This window comes from Salminus brasiliensis, chromosome 14, assembly GCF_030463535.1.
Source record: "Salminus brasiliensis chromosome 14, fSalBra1.hap2, whole genome shotgun sequence".
Taxonomy (NCBI): domain Eukaryota; kingdom Metazoa; phylum Chordata; class Actinopteri; order Characiformes; family Bryconidae; genus Salminus; species Salminus brasiliensis.
The window spans coordinates 5,477,188-5,497,791 of NC_132891.1; the positions used below are offsets into that span (position 1 = coordinate 5,477,188).

The window sequence follows — 20,604 nt, forward strand, 5'->3', positions numbered from 1 at the left end:
TTTTTTACTGTAATTCTCACAGGTGTCTAAAACATTTGCACACTTTTGTTTATTTTAAGCGATTCAAATCTGTGTAAAAGCTCTTTTCTCCACCCCTAAACACACAAAACCAGTGATTGTTCAGTTTTCTTTTTTGCACATTTTGCCTCTGTAGTGCTTGCCACTGCCTTTTGAGCCTTAAGTGATAAATGAAACTGCTGATTGTTCTGTATTGCCTTAATTATTAGACTGAGCCGTTTGTTGGTGTAGTTTCTAATGTGAGGCATGAGGGCTTCCCAGTGTGTCCAGTCGTTTTGTTCAAACACTGCTGTCCCCGCTGGCACCAGGCCTTTGGGAATGTCAACATGGACATTGTTCATCATTTTAATGATGTCCTGAAGCCACCAGGGGGTGTTTCAAAAAGCAGGAGTTGGGAGTAAAGCTGGGGAACATCATGGGGCATATTTTAGAGAAGCATACTGGCCCAGGATTCCTTTACAGTCTTTTTGATGCCATTTCATTTACCATCCAAAACCACCAAAAGTGAAAATACTGGTGTCTTCTGTTTTTATGGAATGTTGATGATGGTGAATTAGTGATAAATCTGAAGAAATTTGTGTGGTCTGCGTTTCTTACATACCGCAATACCACCATGCACCAAAAAAGTGCAGAACAGAGCTCCATATAACATCATATTACCACTTAGAGCAACATTGCTATTAGCATTTTTACCTCTAAACTGCAGCAGTGATTTGTATTTACTGCAGTGGAGTAAACCTGCTGTAGGGGGAGCCCATGAGCAGCTTTAATAATATGCAGAAATATTGCATATTCGAGTTTTGGCCAAAACTGAGGAGATTATCCAGTAAAAACATCCCATAGTGCCTTACGCTCCTGGAGAATCCTGCTTTGTGAAGTATCCCCCTGGAGTCAGTAATGACCACAACACGATGTCAGATGCATGGAAATTAGTCTTAAGAATGTCTTTAAAATGCTGCATTAGTACACTGACCAGCCATAACATTAGCACCACCTGTTTGATATTGAGTAGGTCCCCCTTGTGCCACCACAGCAAATCTTACCATTCGAGGCATCCACAAGACCTCTGAAGGTGTCCAGTGGTGTCTGCTGCCAAGACCTGCCATGTAAGCAGCAGATCCTTTACATCCTATAAGTTGTGAGGTGAGCCTTAGGTACCCTTCGCCCGTATGACCCTTTCGCCCGTACACCAGTTGTCCTTTCTTGGAGCACTTTTGGTAGGTACTGACCACTGCTTACCAGGAACACCTCAGAAGACCTGCCTTCAAGAACTGACTGTTCTGTTCACTCGCTGCCTAATATGCAGGTCCCGCCCTTGTGACAGATGCCACTGTGGATGAAGATAATCAGCTGGTGCTAATGTTTTGGCTGACTGGTGTATGTCCTATTATTATACTAGAACCTGAATGCTGAATGCCATTGCCAAATCTGCCAAATTGTCACCATCACCAAAAAGATGTGAAGGGGTGAGACATGTGAAACGACGATCACGCCTGTCAGAGCAGGTCTGGACTGGTGTTAATAGACTATGTGATCTTATGTGTGTAACGTCCATAAACTTTTACCGATGTTCTCTTCAAATGTGGGCTGGAATGAGTGAGCAAAGGAGCTGGAGAAACGGAAACTGCTCTGTCTGTATGATTCAGGATTTACCATCAGGATTGTTCACCTTTCCAAATAAAGGGTCTCCTGCATCCAGGCCTCCTTGTTTGGTTCCTTCTGGTTGTGAATCTGTCTTGACTTGCAGAAGAGCCGTCTAAAGCAGGTCTTATAAGAGCTCGGCTCCCACTTCAGACGCAGCGGTCGGCCACAACAGCAGCAGTTTAGTAGAACATACAGGACTGAGCACATCATTAGCTGTCCTTGGTCCAGCAAAATGCACAGCTACCACTGAGGCCACTGTTTACATGGAGTAAAACACTGTAAACAAGCTGATCTGCCCATAAATGGACTGATGCTACTCTGGTCAGACATGCAGCAAAACTAGGCCTTTGCTCGGGGAAGCTGGAGATGTGAACATCATGCTCTGAATGAATAATGACTGTTCTGCTGACCTGAAATATAGAGACTGCTGTGTTTGTTGTGTCTACAGGCTGCTGGAATGTGTCCTACATCTCACTAAGGCCTGTAAACCCCACAAAGCTCTAACAGTTTTCCCTGCTTACACCAGTTCTCCACTAGAGGGTGCTATTTTATCAGTGCCACTGTGTGTCCTTGTAAGCTGTTGGTTTATTTGTGTGTTGTAAACAGACAAAAGTATTGGGACACCTGCTTTTGTTAGAGCAGCTGGTCTCGGGAGTCCAGAGAGAGCTTTCTACTAGATGTTTGGAGGAGCATTGCTGTGAGGATTTGATTGAATTCAGCGATAAGAACATGAGTGAGGTCATCATACCCAACTCCCCAACTCATCCTCACAAAAAAGTACTGGATGGAGCACCACCATCATTCCAGAGAACACAGTTCCTCCACAGCTCAATGCTGGGGGGCTTTATACCCCTCTAGTCCACACCTGGTTCAGAGAGCTCCACAGTGTCCTATTCTATTGGCAATATGTTTTAACAGGGACTAGAAAAGCTGTGTTTGTGCATTTGCACATCTGTGTCAGCAATGGGTGCAATTTAAAACAGAGGAACATATTCATTAGAAGGAGTGTCCACAAACATTTGGACATAGTGTGTGTGTGTGTGTGTGTGTATATATTTTTAAGCGTATGGAAGTGTCATTCTCATTCTTGAGCAGGAGTGAGCAAAGGCCTCTGACCTGCCACTCTCTCTGTATGTTGATGGTCTGCAGCTTCCTGCGGAGAGTTCTTTCAGAAGTTGGTGGTAAAGAACCTGCACCGACTTCTAGAAGCAGTTCTTCCCTGGAAGCGAAGCGATTTTCATTCACTGCGGTCCCTTTCCGTCAGTTTCTCTTTCAGACACAACTGATGAGACCTTCTTGCAGACTGGGATCTGTGCCACTGCTGGTAGACCTGTATGACCGTAAGCTTCCATACACCTGCAGATTCAGCTACTCCCTTCACACTATGGTCTCTGGCCACGGCCAAATGCACTCACTCCTTTTAGCCAATCATTAACTGTATCTGCTTTGTGACCCATTTTACACACATCCAACAAGACCCTCACTGCAATGTACCACCTCTTCTCAATCTAAAAATGCAAAAACCTTGTATCTACAATTTCTCCTGTTTTTCCACTTTGACATTATTTGAATTCAGCAGTTGTTCTTCACAAGGTGTCAACATTTTATGATAAACAGACCAATAGAAATGCTCCAACATGAATTGATAATCTTTTTCCATTGACTTTCATTGGAATATATATATACACATTATATATAGATAGATAGATATATAATCTCTATCTATATATAGATATATATATAATCTTTATCTATGTGTATATATAGATATATATAGATAGATAGATATAATCTCTGTGTGTGTATATATATATATATATATATATATATATATATATATATATATATATATATATATATATATACATATATATATATATATATATATATATACACATATATAGAGATAAATATAGATAGATACAGAGATATTTATCTAAATGTAAGATTTTTACATATGTTCGAAAAATAAATTTTACATAACAGCTCATTTTCCCCCAAAAGGTTTAATCATCATTACAGGTCTCCATGTTTCTAGCAAATCTCTAATAGTACCAAAGTCCGTATTCCTGCGGGGCCAGCGTTTTCCATTACAAGTACATTCCGGGAATAATAAAGGAATATTACAAAGTCAAGAGAAAGGATATAAAATACATTTTTTCATAAATAGCAATGCTTACATTTTTTCCTTCAGTCTTTGCGACTTGATTTGAGAAAAGTGGATCATAAAAAGTCACTGTTTTCATACGGCAAATAACGCAACGCAAACATACACTTTAGTGTCAAGACATCAGAAATCTGCACGGCACGTTGAAATAACACCAGGATAAAAAACGACGTAAACACGAACCTACGGCTACTTCAAACGTGCATCCGGTTACTATGATAACGAAGACGGAAGGGGGCGGCTTCCTCCGTTTTCTTCTCCCAAAGTCCTTCAGCCTTTTTCCATTCCTCTTCCTTTAGCATGCAGCAAAGCCCCACCCCCTAAAACCCCAGCTCCCCAAAATTACATCTACTATCCCCTCTCCCACAGACCAGCACTGAACATCGTGGAGAACCTACTGCTCCGAAAGAAACGACAACAACAACAACAACAACAGCATGACATACGAGGAAACACTAATACCATGACATCTTTCTAATAAGCCCTTAAAGTTTGGGTGAAGGAGGAAAGAAACACAACATACGACATCAGTCTTCCAAATAACGGCAGATGAGAACCGGAGCGTCGGCTTCTTCACACACACTGCTCTCACAGTCAGGCAGTCCGGCTAATGGACAGTGGAAAAGTGTGTTTTTTGGGAGGAAATGTTAACGAGTCAGAAAGAACCAATCAGGAGTCAGAACTGTGGTGTATTAGCATATTCAGAGGCATTCTCTTTGTGGAAGATTCGGAGAGCTGTGCAGGTGCCGGTGAAGTCTGGGGAACGTCCGGGGCTTCAGAACTGGAAGAGGTCGATGAAGTGCTGGGGAGAGACGGGCGTCAGGCAGCTGTCGGGATCATTTGATGTGCAGGGATGTCCCGAATCCTGAGAGAGAGACAGACAGAGAGTAAGACAGCTGGACAGTTGGGTTTAGAGGAACGTCTACAGTTTCCTCTAAATGTGGTCAATCAGCCGAGACGTGTTTGGTGCTGGATGTTTGTTTCTTTAAAGCTAGAACCCACCGTTCCAACAAACACCAACCAATCCAAATGTTCCTCTGTGATTTTTACAGTTTTACAAAATACTGTTCTAGAATGCCCATCCTACTCACACCGTTCTAGAATGCCCATCCTACTCACACCGTTCTAGAATGCCCATCCTGCTCACACCGTTCTAGAATGCCCATCCTGCTCACACCGTTCTAGAATGCCCATCCTGCTCACACCGTTCTAGAATGCCCATCCTACTCACACCGTTCTAGAATGCCCATCCTACTCACACCGTTCTAGAATGCCCATCCTGCTCACACCGTTCTAGAATGCTCATTCTACATCCACACTGTTCTAGAATGCTCATTCTACATCCACACTGTTCTAGAATGCTCATTCTACATCCACACCGTTCTAGAATGCCCATACTGCTCACACTGTTCTAGAATGCCCATCCTACTCACACTGTTCTAGAATGCCCATACTGCTCACACTGTTCTAGAATGCCCATACTGCTCACACTGTTCTAGAATGCCCATCCTACTCACACTGTTCTAGAATGCCCATCCTACTCACACTGTTCTAGAATGCCCATCCTACTCACACTGTTCTAGAATGCCCATCCTACTCACACTGTTCTAGAATGCTCATTCTATATCCACACCGTTCTAGAATGTTCATCCTACTCACACTGTTCTAGAATGCCCATCCTGCTCACACTGTTCTAGAATGCTCATCCTACTCACACTGTTCTAGAATGCCCATCCTGCTCACACTGTTCTAGAATGCCCATCCTGCTCACACTGTTCTAGAGTGCCCATACGGCTCACACTGTTCTAGAATGCCCATACTGCTCACACTGTTCTAGAATGCCCATCCTACTCACACTGTTCTAGAATGCCCATCCTACTCACACTGTTCTAGAATGCCCATCCTACTCACACCGTTCTAGAATGTTCATCCTACTCACACTGTTCTAGAATGCTCATTCTACATCCACACCGTTCTAGATGCCTCCCATTCACACTGTTCTAGAATGTTCTTTTCACTTATACTCTTCTATAATATTCACACCTTTACACTATTTACCCCCTTCATTCTGTTCTAGAGTGTGTTTCTACGTCTACATGGTTCTAGCATCCGGTTCACCAGTTTATCAGTTTTTCAGAACAACACTATTGTAATGTTTGGTGTTTGGTTTGCAAAGCCAACCCTCATACTGTGTTAAGTTATTAAGGAGAACCTAATAGACTCGATTGTGTGGTTCTGGACACTGTAGGACTTTTCTTCTCTATAAAAATGGACCGCTGAGTTTACATACGGCTGCTAATGTTTACCATTACCATGAGTACTTCCATCCGTTTAAGGACAGTAGCCTCATAGTGTTTGGCATAAAGGGAAAACTGTGTGCATTACTTTAAAGACACACTAGAACATAGGCGGCCTAAGAAGTGCAGTGCAGTAAAATATAACGAGCACAGAGATTAAATGAGAAAAAATCATGAACACTTTTTGTATTGGGGGAGAGGAGAACTGAGGACATGACACTGACTGGAGCACATCACAGCAGAAACGAGAAGACAGGCAGAGCACTACTAGAAAGTAACACAAATACAAGGTGATTAAAGATTCAGCGTGTACCTTAAAGAGCAAAGCCAGCTGTCTGTCCTGTAGCGGGGAAAGGACCAGGGTAGGTACGGTAAAGGAAACCAGAAGCAGAGCAAAAAGGGCAGAGGTTAAAGGTTACAGAGGAGAGCACTGAGGACTAAGGAAAGCAGTAAAGAGGATATAGACTATAAGGACAAAAGTATTTGGACACATCTTAATAATTGAATTCAGGCGCTCTATTTATTCCCATTGCCCTAGTTTATAACTTCAAGTCCCTAGCCATGCAGTCTGCCTTTCCACATATTAGAAATGAAAGAAGGGGAGGTTCTACAGAGCTCACTGAACTCCAGCATGGTTCTGTATGTAATAGGAGCTCCTAGATCTTTCTCCATCAGCTGTGAGTAGTATTATTATCAAACAGTGGAAGCATTTAGGAGGAACCACAGAGAGCAGCTCAGCTACCTGTGTCTGTTAGACCATGTAAAGTTACAGAGCGGGGTCATGGCCGAGTGCTGAGCTCAGAGCAGAGTGCAGAAAAGCCTCCAACTGACTCAGTAACTGCAGAGCTCCAGACCTGCTGCTGCTGTTAGAGCTGAGAGCGTTAAAAGGGGACAAGCTCCATATTAATGCCTTTGGGTTTAGAATGGAACGTCATAAAAGCTCCTGTAGGTGTAATTTGTAGGTGTCCCAATACTTTTGTCCATATCATGTAGTGTAAGGCTGCACATTATGAACAAAATCTCATGACATTTATATTGCTACATACACCATAGGGCCTAAAATATGTGGACACGGCTCCTAATTACTGAGGTCAGGTATATACAATCATCTACACAGCCATGCAGACAATCTCTACAGACAATCACCGGCAGTAGAATGGACAGTACTGCAGGGCTCAGAGATTATCTGACAGTCTGATGGATTAATCTGGGTGAATTCCAGGTGGTTGCTAGGGTGTTGCTAAGTGATTGGTAGGTGGTTGCTATTATATTATTATATCCCAGGGGTTGCAGTGGTGTTTCCAAATGATTATTAAGAAGATGCTATAGTGTTGCTAGGTGGTTTCTATGGAGTTGTTTAGTGGTTGCTCGCTGGTTGACATGATGTTGCAAGGTGGCTGCTATGGTGTTGCTAAGTGATAGCTATGGTATTGCTAGGTGATTGATACGCTGTTGGTAGGCGGTTCCTACTGTAATCCAGGTGGTTGTGTATTATATCCCAGGGGGTTGCTGTGGTGTTGCCAAGTGGTTACTAAGTAGATGCTATAGTGTTGCTAGGTGGTTTCTATGGAGTTGTTTAGTGGTTGCTCACTGGTTGACATGATGTTGCAAGGTGGCTGCTATGGTGTTGCTAAGTGATAGCTATGGTATTGCTAGGTGGTTGATACGCTGTTGGTAGGCAGTTCCTACGCTTACCCAGGTGGTTGTGTATTATATCCCAGGGGGTTGCTGTGGTGTTGCCAAGTGGTTACTAAGTAGATGCTATAGTGTTGCTAAGGTGGTTTCTATGGAGTTGTTTAGTGGTCGCTCACTGGTTGACATGATGTTGCAAGGTGGCTGCTATGGTGTTGCTAAGTGATAGCTATGGTATTGCTAGGTGGTTGATACGCTGTTGGTAGGCAGTTCCTACGGTAGGCCAGGTGGTTGTGTATTATATCCCAGGGGGTTGCTGTGGTGTTGCCAAGTGGTTACTAAGTAGATGCTATAGTGTTGCTAAGGTGTTGTTACGGAGTTGTTTAATAGTTGCTCCCTTGTTGACATGATGTTGCAAGGTGGCTGCTATGGTGTTGCTAAGTGATAGCTATGGTATTGCTAGGTGGTTGATACGCTGTTGGTAGGCGGTTCCTACTGTAGCCCAGGTGGTTGTGTATTATATCCCAGGGGGTTGCTGTGGTGTTGCTAAGGTGTTGTTACGGAGTTGTTTAATAGTTGCTCGCTTGTTGACATGCTGTTGCAAGGTGGCTGCTATGGTCTCTGAGATTGTTGCAATGGTCACTATGGTGTTGCTAAGCACAACAAGACATACCTTCCAGAAGAGGATGCTACAGTGTCTGCAGAAGTGGAGTGTATCTCCGTACTGCTCCTTCTTTGGGTAGTACTTCTGCAGCGTGAAGAACATCAGCTTCCAGTCCACATGGCCTTTCTCTGACAGAATCAAGTGTCTGCAGAACTGCACAAACACAAACACAGGGCCTTCTGTCAGAGCAGCCCAGAAACAGAGGAACAGAAAGCCCTCTGAGAACTCATTAGGCTTCTGGATCAGCTTACAGGTTCAGAGCCTGCAGCGTATGGCACTAAGGGTATGCCTACACTGCCCCCATGTGGCGCTGCGAAGAACAGCATCTAGGTATCCACTTCCTGAACTCACTGTTCTGAATTTCACCAGCATTTCATTTAATTACTTTTAGAACTAGAAGTAATTACTTACAGAGTAGTGGAATGTACAATGCCAGTCAAAAGTTTTAGAACACCCCACAGCTTATCTGTTCTTTTGATATTTAAGCACTTCCAATTCCAGTTGATAACCTGAACTGTGCCCTCAAATGGTATAAAGGTAAGCAGAGCTAGAGCCAGAGCTATATGTGTATCTAATGTATTATAAATGATATAAGTTATAATAATGTTAAATTCCAGAGGTCTGATACAGGAAGAAGGCTGACCCACATTTTAATCCCCAACAGCATCAGAAGACCCTCAGTTTCTGAGGGTCAACAGCTTGTGTGATGCTGGGCGGCTCACATGACATCACCTTTGTAGCTCAGCAGCTTAACACTGGACCAAGTCTCAGCACGTTTCAGCTGTGAAGAGACGACTTGGAGCTGCAGGTGGGGTAAAAGGAAGAAAGCCATTGCTAAGGCTTGCCTGGGCCATGCAACACTGCCAGTGGACTACTGAACTAATGTTCGACCAGTAGTGCTGATAATAAAACAATAATCAACACTATAACAGAGCCTCAACTCATACATTGGTCCCAGTACACCCATGACCGGTAGGTAGAGAAGCCTAAATAACAGAGTAATGTTATTTGTACAAATTTACATTTCATTCGCAGTGACCGACACACATCACATCCTGATAACTGACAAAAGACGGGTCACGGCCAGCTAACATGAAACTTTACACACAGATAAAGACGTGTAGCAGCTCTGTGGTTGGACAGAGAGCAAATAAAAGAAACCCACATTATTTTAATAGAACCGACTGTGCATTTACTTTTAGTGACCGAGCAATGTAGAAAGGTCAGCTAATGCAGCCCAGCTCACCAAAGTCACCAGCCTGGCCAGAAGACAATCACAATAGCAAGTTAGCTAGCTTAGTCCAGCTCAGCTCTGACAGCTTATCTCTTAACTTGTGAGTAATTCTGTTTGTGGTAGCTGGCACATCCATGTGTGCCTAATAAACTGGCTACATGAGCATTTTTTCTGATAATATCTCAGTGGAGTTTTGAGAACTTTAGCCTCGAACATGACGAAGCTTGGACACACTAGCTTTAATAGAGAAAATGCTTCACCAACTTTTTAAGAGATAAATGGATGATCAGTCATTGGATTAAGCTAAGAGGTAAGAGAGGAGCAGCTGTGTGTGAGAGAGAGAGAGAGCTCACAGTAGCGACGCTGTGTTTACATCACTTAATAAAAGCACTAAGACGCTCCCCCTCGCTCCAGGCCTGTTCCTCCGCCCAAATTTTTGATTTCATAACATCACTTCTAGTTATCATACTACACAGTGGTGGGCAATTCTTGTCCTGGAGGTCTGGATTCCTGCACAGTGTTTACCTATTAATTACCCAGTTTGGCAGATCTGTTAGAGCAGGGAAATCAGCAAACTGTGCTGGACTCCAACCAGCATAATGATGGTAAATCAGGGGAGCTGGTACATACATAATGCATATATTATAATAAATATATACAAAAATTATAGTTCTAACATTCCAAAACTGATATGTGATGCACACCTATTCACACACCTGTTACACAAGTCATAAGCAATACATACAGTATGAAAATATCCTGAACATAAATAGAGCTATACAATTCTAAGTGTAGGCATAATAATAATAATAATAATGAGGCTAAGTATTAATATTCTAATAGAGTAGAAAAATTATCCCTCCTATGTCCACATTTTACATACAAGTACAGAATTGTCCTCGCCAGCCCAGGTGAGCTCAGGTAAATATTTCTCAATCAAATATTCATGTCATGTCCAACCGTGAAATCTACAAACTGTACACACCCTGCATGAGCACTATAGTACCAATAAAACCACACACATTATATATATATATATATATATATATATATATATATATATATATTATATATAAATAAAATACCCCCCCACACTAAAATGTACTAGAATAACTATTGTTATGCAAAGAGTAAAAAATGTGTGGAACTGGAAATGTCTCTGTCTTTGTCTCTGTCTGTCTCTCTCTCTCTCTCTCTCTCTTTTCCTCCCTCTCTAATGTTCTATTCCCTCTAAGCCGTTCACTCCCCTTCCTTTTCTCTCTGTGTTTCTTCTGGCTTTCTGATTTTCCCTGGCTCAAACCCAGTTCAGCAGATTAAGTCCTCATGCACTTCACTCAGGTCTTCTCAGTTTGGCAGCCCAGAACTAAAATAACAATCCATCATCTGGTGAATTCCACACAGTGCAAATGAAAAAAACAAAACAACCAAAAACAGAATAACAAAAACATGTCAATTTAAACAAAAAATTCAACTGATAGAGTTTTAGTCAATCAGCCAAGGTGAAGGCTGCTTCTTCATGGTGTGTACAGAATCTGTTTACAGGCCTCTTCAAATGCTCCAAAAAGGCAATAAAACACTAGAGGGCGCTTCTGAGCAAGTCCCTATTTAAGAAGAGGGGTAAATGGGGCTAAACTGCTGATTTATTTACTTGTTCTGGCACAGTTTGTCTTTTATTTTGTGAAACGGAAGAATGTATTACATAAAAGAAATTAAGCATGTTTCTATTTTTCCACAGAAAAAGTTCAGAGTAGAAAGACGCTAGCTCTGGCTACTGAGTGCTGATTGGTTGGTGAGCTGATCAGAACTATGGAGCTGTGAAAATGAAATGCTTTATGTGGTTCTGTGTTCAGAAATCAAGAGAAGCTTCTGTATTAAAAGGATTGTTTACAAAGGACAACTTGACCATATGGTCCTGTATATTTTAGACTGACTCTGGAGTGCCCTCTAGTGCCTAAACAACCCCTAAACAGACTGTAATCAAGAGGTAGCTCTCCACCTCCTTGGACCCCACAGGACCAGAACAGTGCAGGTAGTGTTTGGGTGGTGGGTCATTCTGAGCACTGCACTGACTCACAATGGTGGAGGTGGTGTGTTAGTAGTGTGTGTTGCACTGGTGGTAAGAGTGGATCAGACACAGCAGTGCTGCTGGAGTGTTTAAACACTGTGTCTGTCCACTTCTACCTAGTTGGTCCACCTTGTAGAGACAGTGTTGGTCATCCTCTAGACCTTAACTGCTGCCCACAGGACGCTGCCCACAGGACGCTGTTGGCTGGATGTTTCTGGTTGGTGGACTATTCTCAGTCCAGCAGTGACACTGAGGCAGCACTGCTGTGTCTGATCCACTCGTACCACCAGTGCAACACACACTACTAACACACCACCACCATGTCAGGGTCACTGCAGGGTTGAAAATGGTGTGGTCTGGGTGACTATGCTGGACTACACCAATAGGTGTCCTTGAGCAAGACTCCCAACACTACACTCCCACCTCTGTAATAGGAGTCTCTGTGGATAAGGGCGTAAATGTCTCTCGCACTTTCTCTCACCTGTTTTTCAGCGAAGTGAAACTGGCACAGCTTCTTCCACAGGTGCCGGTCCTCACTGAGCATGTGCAAGGTAGGCGTGGCTTGCCCCAGGTTAATAATGTCACAGGCGTCACTAAACTTGTACAGGATGTTGTTCTGCATGTGGAGAGGAAGGTCGCTCAACGTCATGCCGTTGGAGATTTGCTGAAAATGGGATCGAGATTTTCACGTTTCACATTAAAACAATGCCGGAAGTTTCCTTTTAATGCAGTATAAGAACAAGAGATAAATGTCCAAATGTTTGCGGACACCCCTACTTATGAATGCATTCAGCTATTTTAAGTTGCACCCATTGTTGATAGACGTGCAAATACACACACAGCTTGTCTAGTCCCTGTAGAGAAGTACAGCCAATAGAATAGGACTGTCTAGAGCAGATAAACATGGACCCATTGGCACCATGCCTAATACCAGGCATAGGCTAGAAGGGTGCAAAGCCCCCCAGCACTGAACTGGGTTCTCTGGAATGATGGATGGTGCTCCATCCATTCTTTTTGGGATGGGTTGGGGATGATGCTTGGAATGATGAGGTGGGGTGATGATCATCCAACATCCTGACCTACTAATGCTTTTGGGGTGTCCCAATAGTTTTGTCCATATATTGTATGATGCAGCTCTAATGATCGAAACCATTTAGTCAAGTCAACAGTCGAGTACTTATTATTGTTATTCATCACACACACACACACATACACACACACACTGAGCACCTTAGGGATCTGTAAATTGTTAAGCTGTTGCTGCCAGTTGAGGATAGTTTCCAAGCGACAGATCCAGATGTTGATGTTGCCGATGAGCACACACTTGCCGACTTCCCGGACGAGAATACACAGCACTGAGCTCAGATCCTCCAGCAAAGATTTGACCAGCCGCGGGTTCTGATGATCATCCAGGACTGCACCCATTACATTCAAGAGTGAGGGAAAGAAAAATAAGCAATTCTATTTTTACAGTAATTAATCCAATTATATAATTTATAATTAATAAATAATATATTTTTTTTATATAATTTGTCAAAATTTCCCCCTTTTTCACCCAATTTGGTACTGCCAATTAACCCACCCCTCCGTAGCTCCCTCTAGCAGTAGCAATGCTTTCAACACTAGAAGATAAGTAAGGAGGCATCTCCTCCAATATATGCAAAACCAGCATTCCTCCCCTTTCGTTTTAAACCGCCAGGCAGCGGCACGCTCTGAGGAAAGCGCAGGGTCCCCAACTCCACCACACCAGCTAACGGACATCTGTGTCGGCCAATATGGCTTTAAGAGTGATGAGGGGAGAGCACGGCCAATTGTGCTCTCTCACGGCCACTTGTCCCCCGTATCACTGCTGTCTTTTTCCTGGGTGCGAGATGTGCTGAGTCTCACCTTTTCTTACAATCTTCTCCAGCACGTTGAAGTAGTTTTTCTGAGCAGCGCCGCTCAGAGACGTCAGCTGGGACTTAGCTATCAGGTGCAGAAGCTGGAGAAAGAGAGAGAGAGAGAAGGAGGAAAACAGAGGATGAGATAATAACAAGAATCATATTGGGCTCCACTATTCTGTGAGAGAATGATGCCATTTGTTGGCAGAACCTCTTACCTTGACCACATAGTTGAATCTGCGCACGTCCTGGATGGCACTGGAGAAGTCCAGCCTGTTAAAGGCCTCCCCCAGCGTGCAGTACCCATGTCTCTGCAGGGACGCAAACACATACACCAAATTAAAAGCATATCGGACAGGTTTAAGCCTGCTGGTAACTTTATGAAGGCTTGGTGCAGTCTGATACTTGAAGTTAATTGCTCACCTCTCTTGTGCTCTCTTTCTGAACGTAGATCCATCTCTCCTTGTATAGAACTAGAGACAAATGGTCATATTTCAGTTATACTGCAACTGCAATTATTACAAAATTGTATTTTGCAAAATTGTACATTGTAGAATTACTAACAGACTCTTACAGACTTAGGCTGTGACAGAATGGCTCCCTATTTACATTTAAGGGCACTTCTGAGTACACTGTGGGTGTCCGAATCATACAGTGGAATTCAAGTGTGATTTTGAGGGCACTACAATGCATCTCCCACAATGCACTAGTCATTTTTAGTGAACAGTATAGCGATATTTTATCATACAGGTACTTAACAGTAGGTATAGGTTGCTCAGCAACAGTACAGCGAGTAACAGTTATTCCATGAACAGCACAATGCTTTTACTGACTTTCAGAAGTGTGTGTGTGTGTGTGTGTGTGTGTGTGTAGAGATTTAAACACTGCTCAGCCACTCTCTTGCATGTTTACGTGACTGGTGCTGATGCATGCTGATAATGAGGAAGTGTCCAAGTCTACCAGTACTTAGTGAACTTAACAGTCCCTCCATATACAGAGCATTAATAATGTTAACCTAATTATGTTAATAATTAATCTGTTTTAACTGGATAAGGAGAAGCAGATTCTGAATAGAAATCCCTGTACTCAGTATGGGAGAGTCCTTAAATAATAGTTTTTAAGAATCACTTGGCTACTGATGCATTAGGTTTGTGCTCATGTACATTACAGTTAATATTGTGTATTCTGAAAATGTATATGAATATTGAATATTGTGATATATATATTTTTTTCATATCACCCACCCCACATAATAATAATAATAATAATAATAATAATAATAAAAATACTTCTCTACAGAGCACTTTTTAAGCATACTTAAAAAGCAAATAATAATAATATCATAATAATACTTGCAGATTAAAATGCTTGACCAACCACAAATTGTATTGGATATTCAGATTTGGCAGCATAACATCTAACCCGGTCATGTGTTGAATGTTATGTAATCTATGTGTTGTGTTTAAGAGATTATTCTAATTGTATGTTGCAACTATTAGCTTTGTGTGATTTTTTGTTTGTCAGAGTGGAAAAGACTGATAACTTTAAATAGCATCAACCTGCCCAGGGACTGCAGATTAAATTTGCCATTCTGGCTAACTCACACATTTACATTCTGAAATAATGATGCTGATTAATGCAAATTGTCCCTGTTAATTAAATAAATCATGTCTAAGTAAAAATCCTCCATCCAGAGGATGGCGAGAATGCAAAATAACACATGCATTTCCTGAGAATTACACCACATAATAAATCTGCATTAATAAGTCCATCATGTTCATCTTCAGGTCCTGCCATAAGAGTTCCTCATATGATATTATACCTGTACGTTTGTGCATTGTTCGTTCAGATGTACTACTTGTTCATAAAGTATGATACAATCAAACAAAGGAATCATAAAACATTGCCTTTATGCCAGCAGCCTTTACGTCACCTCACGCGCCGTACCTAGAGAACAAGAGGTATACCTGCATGGCCTTTTAGAGTAACGCAGGCTGTAATGTTTTACCATTTAAGGTCATCTTAACTCTCTCTCTATCTATCTATCTATCTATCTAGGTTTATAACATGTTCCATGTTTGGTTTGGTGAGTTAATATATAACTGTGATATGTGGATAATCTTGTTTGATTGTACTCACACTGTGATTTCGTGTTATTGTTGACGTAGTCCTTTTTCCTTTTCTTGGCAGCTACTTCGCATTCGTCTGCTGCGTACAGGTTCTCCTTGTTTTCATTGTCCAGCCTACACCAAAAGACACAAGGAAGGAGTTATGCACATGCCATTATTCAATAAATCTTCTCATTGTGATCATCATTAATTTTGCCCCATTAAATACTTGTATCTCATCAAACACTGACAGCACTGAATGAGAGGTATTTTCCAAGCATGTGATGTATACTTTTTGGACAAAAGTATTGGGACACATCTTTTAGTCAGTGAATCTAAGTGTTTTATTCAGTCCAATTACCACAGGTGTATAAAATCAAGCCCCTAGCCATGCAGTCTGCCTTTCTTACACACATTAGTGAAAGAATGGGTGGTTCTAAAGAGCTCGCTGAACTCCAGCAGCATTGCTGGTGAAATTTCCTCCCTCCTAGATCTTCCTTCCTTCTATCAGCTGTGAGTGGTATTATTACTGAACAGTGGAAGCGTTTAGGAGGAACCACCAAGTGACAGACCACGTAAAGGTACAGAGCTTTGTGGCCAAGCGCTGAAGTTTAAATGGTTAAATGGGTTAACTGGGTGGTCCGATACAAAGGTCATCAAAAAATAAGGACGCTCTAACAGTGCTAACAGAATATGGACCAAAGTGTGCCCATGCATTAAAACCTACTCACTTCCTCCATGTCTGTGTGTGTGTGTGTGTATGTCTGAGTGTGTACACTCTTCCTTGTAGCCTAGACTCGTTCTTACATCCGTTTCCATGACAGCATGGCCAAAATGAGCTATAATTATGGGGTGTTACTTTTAAGCCATACTCAAGTGCCTACAGTCTGAATCTACGCAAACCCAGTATTCTACTAAATATCCACCCTAACATGCCACGAAAACAGCACAGTATACACTCACACACACACAACTGTTCTGATGTCTGCCTCGAACACACTTCCTTCTTTTTGGGGACGAATGCAGCACACCGACTTCACCTCAGAAACAGTTCAACACAGGTTATTTTGGTGCTTTTTAAGTACTGTGAAAAGTAACAGTGAGCACAGAGCCAGGCAGACCTTGCATATGAAGACATTTCCACAACATTTCTCAGATAACCAGATAATTTAAGATGCAATTCCAGTGATTTTCCAAGACAAATTCCAGAATTTGTGCATAATTCAATAACTGATGGAGACAGGGTCGTTATGAGGGGTTTGATGTGGAACACAGCATTCTTGAGAAATATGCAGAGTCAGTGGAGTCAGTGAACGGAGACAGATGTCTAAAAGGTCTAATGCCTCTAGAATTTCCATCGCTGAAAGTTACAAAGATACGCAACCTGACTCCTGAGATGTTGTGTTATGTTGGATATGCAACTAGTTTTTGTTCTAAAATTGATTTTTAAATACATCCATGGCAGACATGTGCAAATCCATCATTAACATTGCATATAAATACACACATGCAAGCTAAAATCCCTGGTTCCTCTGATCTTTCGCTACTGTAAAGACTTTAGAAGTGTCCAACAAGGCGTCATTTCACAAATCACTCTGGATCTCTTTATTTACCTCCCAACCATTGAACTGATATCATGAGAAAGGGGAGGATAAAGGGATGATTAAGGCCATTCTCACTGAGAATGGCCTTTGGTGGTCCTAATCCTTTGGGAAACCCTGCTTTGTGGAATTCCCCCAGGTTTGCATTTCACAAAATAGGCAGGATTTCTCAGTTTAACCCTGCAGAGGATCTGATGGACATTCCTCTCGGACTGTACCCATCTCTCACCTTTAGGCTTAGGTTCCCACAGGATTGCATCTCCAGGTAGGAATTTCACAAAATAGGCAGGATTTCTCAGTTTAGGCATAGGGCTGACATAAGCCCAAAGTCAACCCAAGATGGACTGTACCCATCTTTCATCTTGAGGCTTAGGTTATCTGGCTAAACTGAGAAATCCAACTTGGTGGACACCTTTCTAACATGACCAAGCAGTAGTAGGGTCACCTTAATCTGCAGTTTAGGACTACACCAAAAGCACCAAAGTGGTGATCCTTACTCCTCCAGCTCGAGTTCATTGTTGTCATCTCCCAAGTCATTGCAGAAGAATTCAAAGGGTTTCCATCCATCCTCGGTCTTGATCCAACTCCATCCAGGAGACCTCCAGTCTTGTCCCAAGAACGGCATCTTCTGCAGAACCAACAAAAGGAGAGACAGCTCATCTACAAGTGGACTGAACTGATAGAGCTGGTGGCTATACTGCCAATTTACAAGCTATGGCACATTCATGTGGTGGCATATCTAATAAATACCGTGTATAGCGTTTATTATGCCTATTATTTGTAGTTAAATCACTAAATCACAGAAATTTGCTGAGTGTCAGTGCAGCCCTCTGACGAGCTGCCTCCTTAAGCCTGCTAACGTTAGATAGCTAGCTAGCTTATCTTTAATGCCAAATGCAGAAGCTGCATTAAAACGCTTTAACACCGAAGACAGCTCAAAATATCGACACCCGGTGTCGTTTTATACGCCAACGAGTCAAATTCGCACGACGAGCTTCTCTTACCGTGATTTCTTTGTTGTGTGCAGAAAACAAATGCAGCCTCTCTTTAATATTGACGGAAGTAAACAGTCCGTACAGCGGAATGTTGCCCCGCCTCCCCCGCGCCCCGATTGGCTGCGGCGTCTGTGTTTATTTTGTTGCTACCCGAAATCCCGCCGCTGATTGGCTGCCGCCCTTGCGCCTCATTGGCCGTTCTCTCCTGCGTGTTTTGCTCGGGCTGCTTCCTACACGTGAGCGGGGCGCCGCACATGTTGCCGTGTTTTGGTTCTGCGCTGGAGGAAACAGGGGATGGAGAGAGGCGAGGGGAGAGAGGAGAGGGTAGAGGGAGAGAGAGGGGTGCTATTCATCAGAGAGGAAACAGATGCACCCTTTCCTGACCGGGTTGTAGGTAAATACAGTTAAAGTCAGTGAAGCAACCATGCAGTCAAGCCAAATCCAGACACAGGGTTGAATGGCAGGACAGCCATGCACTGAAAAATGCTTGCCTAATTCTCTACAGCAGAATTCTCTATATATACATACACTACAGTATATATACTGTAATGCACTGCATATACTAAGTATAGATACATAGACAGGCCGCACATTACAGCAGCAAGCAGACAGCTGAAATAGCAAATAGGCCGGGCAGATAAAAAATAAGGTCTAATAGCAACCTTGTGTACATCTTGTATCTCCAAAACTGCAACTTTAAATAAATAAAATAAAAAAAACTCAATGGAGGTCAATGTAGAAAAAAAATGTATTACTAGTAATTTTGGAGTATTTCTATTGGTCCATTCATCATGAACCTTTACCACAATGCAAAGAACATTGGGCAGATTGACACGAGGTCAAAACATGAACAAAAGGCACAAATAGAGATACAAGCTTTTTGTGTGAGAGCAACGGTTTATGTAAATATGCTGATTTTGTGATGTCTAGGCAGGCTGTTCTTGGAGCTTGGTTTCCTTATATGGACTGCGTGTTGGCTGAGAAAGTGAATATGCATTTACTACTACTATGTAATCTTGTTTGAACACGGGTGTTTTAAGAGTACTTGGAGTATTTGGGTACACGCAGAATTCAGAGGGAATAGCAATAAGGCAGGGCTGATAAAAAATAAGGTCAAATAGGGTAAATTGTGGTATAAAAAATACATAAATAAATGCAGAGAGTGTAAAGCGTACACGTATACAAAATATATGAGTTTTTCTGTACACTGTGTGAAACTTTCATGATGAATAGACCAATGAAATTGCTCCAATTGACTTGGAAGCAGATCTTTTTGCATTGACTTCCATTGAAAGCTAAAAGGGTATGTCCGTTTTGGAGATACAATTTTTTTAATTTTAATATATGGTTTGTATGGTAGCAGTTGTGTTACAAAGTAGTGCAGATGTGTGTGTGTGTGTGTGTGTGTGTGTGTGTGTGTGTGTGTGTGTGTGCTATAATTCCATCTGCTAACATGGCATAAAAGTCCAAAGGTCAGTATTTTCCTTTAAGCCTGGCCCATCCTTGCAGCCAGCCCACTTTCTGACTGGAACTAGGCTGAAAGTTAAATTTTAATTACGCACCAGTAACACATTTATTTCACAGGCCTCTTCACTTTGCCATAACCTGGTCAGAGGTTACATAGCTGCTGTCAGGCCATATTAGGACACAGTGTGTTTGTGTGTGTGTCCATTGGCCTATTAGCGTGGCTTACCTGGTGATGGTGAAGGAGTGCCGAGTGAAAAGTAAAAACTCTCATCCACATGACTTATGAAAGGACTGATCATTCACAAATGACCTCTATATATGGTCAAATATGGCTTAGTTTATGACTGATCATGTGACTTGAAACCTTGTGCCTTTAAGACGCATGTATACTGATCAGCCAAAACATTGAAACCCAGGCCCCCCCTTGTGCTGCCAAGCCAGCTCTGACCTGTCAAGTCATGGACTCCTCAAGACCTCTGGAGGCCTGTGGTATGTGGCACCAAGACGTTAGCAGCGGACCTCCATGGATCACATCAATGTGCCCTAGGTGCCAATGACCCTGTCGTCGGTTCAACAGTTGTCCTTTCTTGGAGGTTCTTCTGGCAGGTTCTGACCACTGCATACCAGGAACGGCCCACAAGACCTGCCTTTGACCACTGTTCAGGCCAGACTGAGTTATAACTATGAATGGAGAGGCTAATACCTATGTACACTGTGTGTACACCTTGTATCTCCAAAACTGCAACTTTATAAGAGAAGAAAAAAAAACCTCAACTTTCAATGGAGTTCAATGTAAAAAACATTGTATCACTAGTAATTTTGGAGTATTTCA

At 42.3% G+C, this 20,604-nt stretch overlaps 1 protein-coding gene across 2 annotated transcripts; it reads right to left on the reverse strand.

The window, feature by feature from the left end:
* Positions 1–3,652: 3,652 nt before the first annotated feature.
* fbxo25 (F-box protein 25) lies at positions 3,653–18,396 on the reverse strand. 2 transcript variants are annotated; one of them, XM_072696424.1, is made up of 11 exons: positions 18,315–18,396; positions 17,808–17,938; positions 15,741–15,844; positions 14,025–14,074; positions 13,820–13,912; positions 13,609–13,702; positions 12,952–13,136; positions 12,203–12,385; positions 8,432–8,575; positions 6,440–6,466; positions 3,653–4,694 (listed from the first exon to the last, which is right to left on the reverse strand). In XM_072696424.1, the coding sequence occupies exons 2-11, from the start codon at positions 17,933–17,935 to the stop codon at positions 4,605–4,607; spliced, it is 1,098 nt and encodes a 365-aa protein (XP_072552525.1). In that variant the 5' UTR covers positions 17,936–17,938; positions 18,315–18,396; the 3' UTR covers positions 3,653–4,604. The 2 variants fall into 2 exon arrangements, with proteins under 2 accessions (XP_072552525.1, XP_072552526.1); XM_072696425.1 differs by lacking the exon at positions 6,440–6,466.
* Positions 18,397–20,604: the final 2,208 nt, after the last annotated feature.